Source organism: Dreissena polymorpha, chromosome 16 (assembly GCF_020536995.1).
Source record: "Dreissena polymorpha isolate Duluth1 chromosome 16, UMN_Dpol_1.0, whole genome shotgun sequence".
NCBI lineage: Eukaryota > Metazoa > Mollusca > Bivalvia > Myida > Dreissenidae > Dreissena > Dreissena polymorpha.
Genome location: NC_068370.1, coordinates 46,659,531 through 46,672,102, shown reverse-complemented (window position 1 = coordinate 46,672,102; position 12,572 = coordinate 46,659,531). Strand labels below are relative to the sequence as shown.

The 12,572-nt window shown below is 35.2% G+C and overlaps 1 protein-coding gene across 7 annotated transcripts in view; it reads left to right on the top strand.

The window, feature by feature from the left end:
• Nucleotides 1-12,572, top strand: part of LOC127862678 (uncharacterized) — an 89,653-nt gene that overhangs the window by 63,633 nt on the left and 13,448 nt on the right. For 4 of the 7 annotated variants that reach the window (XM_052401917.1, XM_052401916.1, XM_052401914.1 and 1 more), the window contains 10 exons: nucleotides 590-684; nucleotides 2,868-3,057; nucleotides 4,343-4,622; nucleotides 4,921-5,177; nucleotides 5,944-6,063; nucleotides 7,542-7,697; nucleotides 8,213-8,326; nucleotides 9,112-9,126; nucleotides 10,684-10,857; nucleotides 11,896-12,129. In XM_052401917.1, the coding sequence (XP_052257877.1) occupies nucleotides 590-684; nucleotides 2,868-3,057; nucleotides 4,343-4,622; nucleotides 4,921-5,177; nucleotides 5,944-6,063; nucleotides 7,542-7,697; nucleotides 8,213-8,326; nucleotides 9,112-9,126; nucleotides 10,684-10,857; nucleotides 11,896-12,129 (1,635 nt within the window). The remainder of the gene's footprint in view (nucleotides 1-589; nucleotides 685-2,867; nucleotides 3,058-4,342; nucleotides 4,623-4,920; nucleotides 5,178-5,943; nucleotides 6,064-7,541; nucleotides 7,698-8,212; nucleotides 8,327-9,111; nucleotides 9,127-10,683; nucleotides 10,858-11,895; nucleotides 12,130-12,572) is intronic. The other 3 variants (XM_052401920.1, XM_052401915.1, XM_052401913.1) reach the window with 1 other exon arrangement.

The window sequence follows — 12,572 nt, the reverse complement described above, 5'->3', positions numbered from 1 at the left end:
TGATATTTTGGGTTTCCAGTGAAAAGGTCTTAGCAAAAGTCTAAATGAGAATGAATTAGGCCTTGCATAAGGACCTCTGCAGATTTTGTGCTCAATGCCTAGCTATGATTTTGTGATTATTCGATTGCACACAAGTGATTTGGCATTTTGTTTTGATGTGCTGATGAAAACATAAGTGTTATGTTAACATCAATAACTTCTGTTTACAATAGGGCTCATAGACTCAGTAGTGCACATCTATAAGCCATCTTTACTAGTCACAATATGCCAGGTACAAGGACATGCACACCCAACAACAAAAGACATGAAAAATAAAACAAAATAAACAAAAAATAGGTTACTTATCCCAATAATCCCAGTGAATATAAGCTTGTGTAGCTATTCAGAAATCTCAGAAGGGGAAACTTGTCTTATTGTGTTGTGATTAGAAAGATACATGAAAATGTTCACCAATTACAACTTAAGTTTGGATTTGCTTTAGAAGGTTCGTGAATACCTGACAAAAACTATAGTGACCATACGCATGTTTGTGTTTTTGCATATTTGCACTTAACGTACTAACATAGCTTGCAATGCATTTGTATTTCAGATTGAGGATGAACTCATCCCTGTCTATTCCCCCAAACGAAATATTCCCCCTCCCCCCTCAGCGTCCCCCCTCCCAACCCCCAGGAAGAAGCAAAGGTATTGTATGGTCATTGAACTCCACCGGCCCCTTGTTCAAACCCTTTCACTACCCTTTTCTTCATTGTTTTAGTTTTGGTTATTGAACTCCATCCCAGTCCCTTTTATACACATGTTCCAACCCTTTTTCTATCATTATCTTTAATTTTCTAACAAGTAGTAAAAAAATGTTATTTGATATCTCACTTTCTTCCGGCATTTCCCATCCATTTAGACTTTTTAATATTTTTTGTTATGACTCACATTTATAAATTTATAAATGAATGGTCCATTGTCACCTCGAAAAGTCATGTCTCATAAAAGGAGCAACATTTTTTGTTTCCCCAGATTAAAATCCTTCAATGTATTCAATGGTGTTGGGCTTATTTTACCCTAATTGCAAACCTGTATGTTTAACCAAAAGTGATATACCAGGTGGTAAAATTACAGGTGATATGTATTTAATATTTATTTTAGTATGCATAATGTGTGAGTGCCAGGTTGTATTTTTGCTTTGCTGTAGCACATACTAAAAATACTAACAAATAACACCAAAGCTTTCATATAAATACAATTGTATTGGGTATATGTGTCCGTCTGAAATATTTTTTGGATAAAAAATGTTATTTTGCAATTTGGTGCCTTATTTAAGTCTCAACCTTTGTTTTCAATGTCTTTTACCAGTTACTGCATGATAATTAAACAAGTGAAAATTCAATTTGTAAAATATATTTTTTTAATGAGTATAACAACTTTATAAGAACGTTTTTTATGGTCAATATGCTTTTCATAAAAGGCCATTGCCAAAACAAGGCAACTTCCCATTTGTAATTGACAAATTCGTAAAAAAATTGTAAATGTTATCAAATGTTCACCTCTGGTGACTTTAATTGATTTTTATGCGTGTTTATATATACTGACATTCCAAATATCTACCAAACAATATTTGAGCAAGCATACCATATTTATGATATTGAGTTTTATTTGGGTTAATGTGGTATAAACAATCTTATACAATGTGCTTTTAAATTATTTGATTCAAGTTATTGAAATAAGCATTATCTAAAATGATTGTGTGTACATTTACAAAAAATGTCACTAATTATATTGGAAATATAATTGGAAATTGTACTGTTTCATAGGCAAATTTTTAAGCCAAATGTTGTAAAGAATAATTGAGTTTGACTTATTTAAATTATTCTTTTTATATTTATTTGAATACGGTTTAAAAACATATTCACCTGAAGTTTCTTATTTTTTATTATTAAAGCAATGCATGTACTCTTAGTAATGCAATTTATTGTTTTTCCTTAAAATCATACTGTTTTTTATTCTTCTTTTGAATCAATATTTAAAATTATACCTTTCTATATGAATGCACCTTATAATAAGAGATTATAAACCAGATGATGGACTTTTTGTTGTTCAAACACAATGTTACAGAAATGGTCCTTTGATTTTCTTAATTAAGACAAAAATATTGGGAACATTGTGCGGTATGTTACTTGTAACCACATGCATTTCCTCATCATTATCTGCCTCTTGCAATTTGAATGATCACATATGGAAATATTCCATGGTTTGTTACTTGGAATCTATCCCCAAGGACTTTAGACCAATGAGCGATTTACAATACTTGTCCTGAATAAGACAATGGTACTATAGAAAGATTGCTAGTTCTTTCATTTTTCATAGCACCGTTTACAGTCAAACATTCGACTTAGAAATTCCTCTGATATTGATTTTATAATTTTATCTGTTTAAACATATCATGAACAAACTAAATTCATAGTTTTTTAGGCAATCACTAGTTAAATACTTAAAATAAATGGCTATGATATAGGCAATGAAAGCTGATTATAAATTGAAGGTAAGGATTATATTCACAATGAAGAGAGGTTATTTCCAAGGGAAGTCACCAGTTTTGGGCAAGGTCTATTATCATAATTCTCTTTTTTTTTCTGTTTACTGGTTGTGAAAGTAAGATAAATTTATAGATTGTTTACATATGTTTTTGCAAAGCTCTCAGTTTTATTTCCCTTTTTTTTAATTAATCCATTTTACTTGCGCTTGAAAATGATTCAATAATACCATGAATGTTTCGTAAAGTGAACAAACAATTAAAATTCAAAGTTCAAACAAAGTATAACCTAATTTAATTTCATCAAAGTCATTCTTTTAAAATAATTGTGTGACAATTTCAGCGTACAATCGGTACCGCAGTCGCCTCAGCGCTTACCCTCCATCCCACCCAGAGCGCTGCGCTCAACTTCTCCCGCGCAGACTATGGCACTCCAAGATACGACGTTGGGGTTCCAGGTGGACCGAGTTAAGAAGGCGGAGTCGGGCGAGGGCAAGATCAAAATCACTGCGTACTATGCCTCAACTGGGAAGGTAAGATCAATGTGTACTATGCCTCAGCTGGGAAGGTAAGATCAATGTTTACTATGCCTCAGCTGGGAAGGTAAGATCAATGTTTACTATGCCTCAACTGGGAAGGTAAGATCATTGCGTACTATGCCTCAACTGGGAAGGTAAGATCAATGTGTACTATGCCTTAGCTGGGAAGGTAAGATCAATGTTTACTATCCCTCAACTTATGAGATAAGGGCACAATTAAGATCACTGGGTACTATGCCTCAATTGGGAAGTTGCAATATCATCAGTGCTATAATAACATGGCAGTGTTTCTTTGTGATGAAATAATGGGACAAAATTCAGCCTCTTCTAATTGTCATAAAGAGTATATTTGTCCAAGATTCCAAAATGACTGCCTTAATTTCCAATGGAATGTCCCCCCCGCCCTCAATTTTGTAAAATTTATTTTATGAATTAAAACATTCAGTTTTTCCCCCTGTTCACCTCTTTTAGTTTAACCCTAACACAATTTTATTATTACAAAGTGTATATTAAACAAAACAAAATCAAAACTAAATTAAACAACTTCAGTGTTAACGTCATAGTTGTTGTCTGCTGTTAATGGCTCCTGTGAAGACCCATTTCCAAAATGGGGAATTATAACGTTTTCCTTGTGTGCCTTCTAATGGGAAGGTGCTACAGTAAGTTGTTGTTATTATTACAGTATAACATGTTTTGTTAGTTTCTGTTAGTGCTAAAATGCATTAGTCAACTTAGTGTTGCGTGTTTTCCTTAGTAGTAATATTTCTTGAATATAACAAAACTGGGAAATATTATAGGTCAACTGTGTAAATTACATGTAATCACATTGATTTAGGAAATGTTAAGTTATTGCCCTTGAGCTATCTAATTTTGCCTATTGTAGTAATGAACACTATTTTTGTTTACTTCATCCAAACTTTACTGAACTGTCACATAATAGACATTTATCTTCAAATTGATTTATGCTCAGAGGGTTGTTAGAGCAAAACCTTTTTTGCAAACAGGTTTTGTTTGAAAGAATCTGTAGTGTAGTTATGTGATGTTTACCAGATAAAATTCTAAATAAATTTTGCCAATCTTACAAAATATATAGATAACAGTATTTGTTAGGAAAAAAAGCAAATACATTATACATTTTTTTTAATAATCCATTTATAGGCAGAGAAATCTCTTTTGAGGTACTGTTTAACCTAATCCTAATTAAACCATGTATAATGATCAAAATATTAATATTGTTCTATTAAAATGCTTGATTTTTATGAATGTGTACATTTTTCAGGTTGTCGATTCAGCAACTAGTCCAGTAACCTGTAGCACAACATCAGTAAAATCAAACTTCAAGTACGGATACCATGTTTTCGGCCAACAAGAAGCCACATTCCAAGATGTCAACTACCAAGGGGACATGATTCTCATTGCTAGATTCTACCTGAAGCGACGGGAGGTAGATGTTTATGATGAATTCCAGGTGGCAGACCAGGGAGTCCTGGAACCAACGCTTTACGACGAGGAATCCTGTGTCGCCTGGGCCGCCCTGCCTCTAGTCATCTGTGATGATAGTGAGTACTCTCCCTTTGTTTTTTCAGTGCTCTCCCTTTGTTTGTTTAGTTCTCTAACTTTGATTGTTTTTTTTTTACCAGGCAACTAAAGTAGATATAACTGGGTGTGTTAAACTATTATAAAATCCAAAGCCCAGTTGAATTGCCATTTACACATGCTAGGTTTTCAGCATCACCCTTCTATTCCAACATAAGTACATACTACCGCTATGAATATTTTTATATTCATGATTTTTGGTACAGGTAATTATTATCATCACAAAAAAATAAAATGACATTCATTCATTTTACCCCACAGGTCTACCATTGAAAAAGCGGAAGACCTTCAACCCAAACTTCATGTCCATCAACCAGGGTACGCATACGATTCCACTTTATGAAATGCCTGTACCAGAGCCTGGACAGATTCCACTAGATGGTCTACCACGCTCCCGTGATTGGGCACGGTATGGGAAAGCAACATTGCGGGTGTACGTGTTCCAAGGCACCCCTCGACCGGGGTCTCTTACGCCTAGCGATGTATCGGACATAGAGGGAGAGGATACTTTACCTGAGGTGAGGGGGATATTTTACCTGAGTTGAGGGGGATACTTTACCTGAGTTGAGGGGATACTTTACCTCAGGTGAAGGGGATACTTTACCTGAGTTGAGGGGGATACTTTACCTGAGGTGAGGGGGTACTTTACCTGAGGTGAGGGGGTTTCTTTACCTGAAGCGAGGGTATACTTTACCTGAGGTGAGGGGGATACTTAACCTAAGGTAAGGTGTTTTTTTTGTCCCCCTACCAGTAAGTCTGTGAGTCTGTCTGTCACACTTTTCTAGACCCTGAAATAACTTTTAAAGTTCTTCATATTTTTTAATGAAACATGAAATATGGATAGATGGCAATATCAACATTATGCACATCATTTTATTTTTCTTCCATGTCAAATATTCTGGTTACTATGGCAACAAATAAAAAAATAATCTGACAATGGTGGAGCCCGTAGCTAGGGGACATATATTGCTTGGTTATGTTTAACCTGAGGTGAGGGGGATACATTACCTGAATCTGAGGTGAGGGGGATACTTTATCTTAGGTAAGGGGGATACTTTACATGAGTTGAGGGGGATACTTTAGGTGAGGATGATATTTTACCTAAGGGGAGGGGATACTTTAACTCAGACTTTACCTGAGGTGAAGGGGATATATTACTTAATTGTTTGCATAGAAAATGCAACAATGCCCACTTGGTGCTTTATAACTTTTGTTGTTGAGTGTATAAGAACTTGTTCTGCAATTTACATTGGGTTGTTGATCACCTTTTGTAACATTTTTTAGTTTGCCTGGCTTCCACTGGAGCGTAAGACTCCACCCAAGGACCCGTTCCTACTAGGCGATGGATTTGATGTCTATATTGATGGTTGCAGATTCCTGCCAGACTCATCCACTTTCACAAAGGTATGTACCATGTTGTTTGTGTAGTAAATTTGTTTTGACTTGTATGAAATATATTATAATTTTTGTACACCTCTGGTGTGTCAATGAAACATTTTGACGATTTTGACAAAAATTCAGTGTACCCATATCAATTAAAAGTAACATATAACAAATGAAAATCAACACAATAAAGCCAAATTTAAACTTTGAAGTTTTAACATAGCTGAAATCTGAATGTACAGATCTGATTTTCTGTCAAATGTGTTATAAGCTTGGCTGTTTTTGGAGAAAACTTGAGTTATTGTCATAGCCAACTCGTCGTGTCGTGTCATCCGCCGTCTGCGTTGTGCTAAAACCATAACATTTTGTTAACCTTTTGAACATTGGCTCTTAAATCAAAGTGCTTTCACCTACAACTTTGAAACTTCATATGTAGATGCACCGTGTTGAGTTCTACAAGCCACACCCATTTTTGGGTCACTAGGCTAAAGATCAAGGTTACTGTGACCTCTAAAAAAAATCAAAAAAAAAATCTGACAAACTTTCATTAATAAACAACTGCATCTGCAGCCGAACCTTGGCACCCGTTATGCGGTGCTCTTGTTTACTGTTCCCTCCAATCAGGTTGCTGAACATACCTTGTGTCATTGACTGTTTCTTTGATTCAGGTTGCATGACATATCATTGACTGTTTTCTCCATCTGCACGATATCATAAAATGGGGAAGACAACAGTTTCTTGTAACAGGAAATTTGTTTAGGCACTTGTTTGTGAGAACACTGACTTGCAATCATGCCCATTGGTAAAATGGTTACCTAGAAGGAAAAAATGTATTTTTTCTATTTTGAGCTTCCAGATCAATGGTCAAGGTCACATTACCTTATATCAAGATTTGGATTTCTTAATTATATATAGTGAATTCTATGACCTTCAATCATCTATGCTGGATTTTTTGGACGAAATAATGAGGCCTATTGATTTTGAGGTCAACAGTTCAAAGGTCAAGGTAACAAGGGCTTGAAACACCTTACCTTGTCAACACTTGGACTTACACTCATACTGATTGGTATTGTTGTTACTTGGGTGCAAAGTAAGACATCTATCAAAATTGAGGTCAACAGGTCAAAGGTCAAGTTTACAGGGGCTTGTATCATGAAATTTGTGTCTGCATAATAGCTTGAGAATTCTAAGAATCACGTTAATTCTTTAACTGATTAATCTTGACGAAGGATGACCCTCAATAATTACAAAATCAAGAGATCTAAGGTAAATGTTACTGGGACAACTTTTCTGCAAGTCAAGGGGAATACATGTTTTACAAACATCTATTGTTAATTCTTTTTTTTTTGGGGGGGGGGGGGGGTAAAATAAAGATAATTTTGTTGACTATTTCCTTCAGTCAAGCTTCTGCACATAAACTATGTCATTTTTTATTCAGTCAATCACTGGTTTTTATAATGTATGGCAATAGTGTGCATCATGGTGTGTGTGGCAATAAGGTTGCAGGGCGTATTCTGGACCGGCGGTACGAGCTCTACGGCAAGGACATCAACACGGGGGAAAAGTTGGATAGTGATGTGTACAACCCGGTGTACGAGGAAAAGATTGAGTTCAGAGAGACCAACATTCCACCCACTGCAACTCTGCTTCTCAAGGTAAATTGAGCCGCATTCTGGGAAAAGGGTGCTTAATGCAAGTGCGTAAAGTGTCCTCCCAGATTAGACTGAACAGAGTGCGCAGGCTGATCAGGGTTGACACCTTCCGCTTACACTGGATTTTGGTTGAGAAGATACTTTCTTTAGATGACAAATTTTACTAAAGCAGAAAGTTTCATAATTGATTTGACTGTTCAGACTTCACAAGCTAATCTGGGATGAGACTTTTCGCACATGCATTAAGCCCTGTTTTCACAAAATGAGGCTCAATTGATAATTTCACTTTAAATTGCAAGCACATTTAATTTTACATGGCAAAACATGATTTAATTCATTTTCTATGCGCCTTGAAACATTGTGGTTTCTTAATTTAGGTAGTTCATAGGCCACTATTTCTCTCAGTTCATCTTTGCTGTGAAGGTTTAGCTTAAAATTTTCAAGTTTGTCAAAGACACTAAAAAAAGATGAAATCAAGAATTATTTCAAACACAATTTATATTTTAATGAATGTTCAGGTGTACACAATTGACAACTTCTACAAGAGTTTGACTGTGGTCGGTTACGCTACACTGAATGTCTTTGTGGAGACAGGGACCGAGCGACAACCCAATGTTGACAAACCCATGCAGGTAAGCAAAACTTTATTTTATTAATTTGGTTAAACATGAATCTGGATTAGCAGCACTGTCTTTGATTATGTTAATTAAACATGACTTTTAAAGGACTGCACTTTCTTTTATTTTGTTAGCTAGACATAACTGAGTTAGTGTAGCACTTTTTTATGCCCCCGGTAGGGTGGCATATAGCAGTCGCACTGTCCGTCCGTCCGTCTGTCCTTCAGTCTGTCCGCCTGTCTGTCTGTTCGTCACACTTTTTTAGGTTTCAAAAAATGCTCATAACCTATATGTCCTTTCAGATTTAACCTTCATATTTGATATGCATGTGTATATGGACATGGCCTTTCCATACGCACACACATTTTGACCCCTTTGACCTTGACCTTGAACGTAGGGTCCGCAATTAGGTTTCAAAATCTGCGTTTAGGTTTCGAAAAAGCATTTTTCGGGGGCATGTCTTCCGACGGAGACAGCTCTTGTTTATTATGTCTGTTAACCAAGACTTCATAAGTGCTACCAGCAGCCAAATGAGCCAATGGTGACTACAAATGTTGATGATAAAAAAATTCAAAATCACTTAGCATAGTAATGGAAAATGACTTTGTTTATTTAAATATGGTTTTTCCGTTTTTTTAATTTCTTTGACCCGCCTTATCAAAGCAATAATTCAAGTTAAAGAAAAGCCAGAATGTGTTATCTGCCTTCATTTCATCTTAAATTGTGTTTCAACGGACAATTATAAAATATCAAAACATATTTATACATTTTCTTCAATACCTTTTGTTATTTTTTCGTAGGATATTGTGTCAAAGGTTAACTCATTGTTGTTTTCTTTTTTATGACTTTTGTGTTCATACTTTAATAAACATTTCTTATAGTATACTAAGGTGTTGCTTTATTATTTCATTTATATCATACTTAATTTGGTCTTTGGTACCTTGTTAATGAAATCCTAGATATTGATTGTAAGGTCATGTACAACACTGTGCAATCATTTCATTTGTGGTAGTCACATTGGAAATATATTCTGTCAGAGTAAAGCAGATATATGACCTCTTTCATGAAATATTACATTTAAAAGGACAGTCAATCACGAATGACAAAAAAAGAAAAGTTCTAAAATACCGTATTTTTTTACAATTATTAGTTTATATTGATTAAAATATCATGACTGGTATATCATATTACTTGAAAAAAGTTCATATTTTCAGTATATTTGGTAATAAAATTTTGCGATGTGAAATCAAAAGTACATTGCGAAAATAGGTGACATAACGATATACATGTACACACTATAAATAACTCAAGTAGATTGATCATTTTATATATAAATGATATACAAGTCACTACGCATTCACAATTTGCATTCCTGGGTTTACCACGTGACGATGATGATCAATCTACTTGCGTTATTTACAGTTAACTGGTAGTTACATGGTACCTGTACCCAGTAAAATTTATTACCAAATATACTGAAAATATGAAAACTTAACAATAATTTTCAAGTAATGTTATATACCAGTTGTGATATTTTAATCAATGTAGACTAATAATTGTAAAAAAAATACGGTATTTTAGACCTTTTCTTTTTTCGTCATTCGTGGTTGATGGTCCCTTTAAACACTGCCACAAACTACAATGATTTTATTGTTAATCTAGGGTGTTTGTTTGTTGATTAGTGAAAAACAAATAACTTATTGCTAATTAAAATGACTTTTGCAGGAAGTTTATCTCTTCTATTACAAGTACTCATTATTAAATAATAGCTGTTATTTGGTAAAGGTTTTTAATAATCTCTGTCCTTCTTTTAGTAGCTACAATTGCCTTGTATAAGCTGGCATAACAACACTAACTATTCAAGCAAGGATTAAAAGTATAACATTATCAAGCAATAAACTGAAATCTGATAAACCTGTCGTTCATAGTTAAACAAACGTAAGAAAAAATTAATAAGTGATTCAACTGAACTGTGTTTTATTGGACTCTCTTTAGTTGAAGTGACTAGAAAAGATTTTATGGTAAAACTTGTAAACACATAAAATGCAATATGAGGTTTATGTGCATGATGTTCAGAAAGAAATTATTGTAATAGTGCTGTGACAAATAAACGTGAGATTTGATTATGTGGACAGATTAAATATATTTAATATTTAAGAGAGAAACACTATCATATTGCTGTTTTAAATCGTTTAAAAGGACAATGTGAAGGTAATTAACTTTCTAATTGACATGTTTCTTTTACTGTATGGGACTCCTATATGGCTTGCAATACTAGAAATGCCCTTTTGAATAACTTTTTTAAACATTTAAACTCAATAAAAAAAATAGAAAAAATTAGATGAGTAAACTTAAAGCTTTTTATTTGGCAGGTATCCCTAAATGAGGGTGCCCACCAACTGCGTCTGTATTCCCAGGGTCCCAATGGCGTGGACCCACTCTCTGAGCACTGCCTGCGGGACAGTGGGGTCAGGATTGTACCCTGTGCCTCCCTGCTGGTACGGCTTGTCAAGGTCACCCGAGGGGCTGGTGGTAAGGCTTTGGAGGTAGGGCTGGCAGCACAAGATAAAACATTAGTCTAGCTCTTAAAAAATTGGGTTTAATGGGTGTGCATAAGTGTTGCCCCAGATTAGCCTGTGCAATCTGCACAGGCTGTGCAGTCTGCACAGGCTAATTGGAGACAACACTATGCTTTTATTGTATTTTTTGTTTAAGAGAAGTCTTTTCTGAGCAAAAATCCAGTTGATGGAAAACTGTTGTCCCTTATTTAAGCCTGTACAGACTTCACAGGCTAATCTGGAACTACACTGTATGCACATGCATCAAGCTTGGTTTTCACAGAGCTTGGCTTCTATACTAGGATAGCTTTGAAAACAGATATGTATATTTAGCAAAGTTTAGAAGACGGGAACCACAAAGATATGTATATTTAGCAAAGTTTAGAAGACGGGGACCACAAGTCTTGATGATTTGTTTTGGGTGCTTAAAATTCTCTTTATTTGTAAATATTGACTTATTGGAGCAAAGCAAATGAACAGTATATACAAAATTGACTGCTCATAATTTAAGGCCAAGTTCAAGGAATGTCTGGGCCCCTGCATGTATTATTCCTATCGGTGTATTGATCCATCATGAAATATCATGTCTTTATTTTGTTTTGGGATATGTCATGTAATTCTTTCTTTGGCCATTCTCCCACTACCTCTGATTTAAGTCCAGCAGTGTGTTAGTTAACTTAGTTACTGGCATAAGTATATACATCAGTTAATAATGAACTGGTTAGCAAACACTTTTACTTTAGCCTTGTTATGGAAAACTGTGCCTAATTCATTGGCCATGAATGTCTTCCCAAATTAGCGTGTGCAATCTGCATATGCTCAACAGGGACAACACTTTCTGCCTAAACTGGATTTTACCTGATAAGAGCTTATCTTTATACCAGAATTACCATACAAAGCCAATAATGTCATCCCTTATTAGCCTGTGCAAATTACACAGTCTAATCTGGGACAACACAGTAGGTATGCGCATTCAGCCAATTCTTCCAAGAGCGTGAAATAATTAAAAACATTCCTGCATTTTAGTCCAGCAAGGTGCCCCAGAGTGACTGGCTCAGGATGGGCCTGATGCAACCGCGCCCAAAGTATTCTGACCGCGTCTACTACTCCTCACGGTGCACCCCCACACGAGGGGAGACACGACTCTTCCATAGCATGATGCGACGCACAAAGCGCACAGTTCGCGAGGTCATCACCCTTGTAGCACCTGCCAAGGAGAGCTACCTCCGCAGTGATAAAACCATGGAGGAGTTTATGAAAGTGAGCCGTTATTCCATGTTTCTCTCTATATACAGTACGCTGTAAAATAGTTTCATTTCGTTAGGTCCAATTTTAGTACAGATTTTATGTGGGCCCAAATTCCCCAATTTTCATTTCTATTAAATTGTTTACGGAATACTCATGTAAAAAAGTATGTGGGACTTAAATATGTCAACAGCAATATACTAAACAATATCATAGGGGACACTTTATTTTGCAGTACATGTAGATCCTTGATGTAAGATTAAATGGCATATCTATTGTTTTGCTTTGTATCTTGCTAGTTGAAACACAAAAAGTGTGACTAAAAGATGCGAAACAATTATTAATATTTGTTTTTGTTCTGATTCATAATTTCTATATAGGTTAAAAATGAAGTGGTTTGATAATAATGTTAGAAGGCATTTAGTCAATTGTTTTTAATATTTTTTTTTTTCATTAGT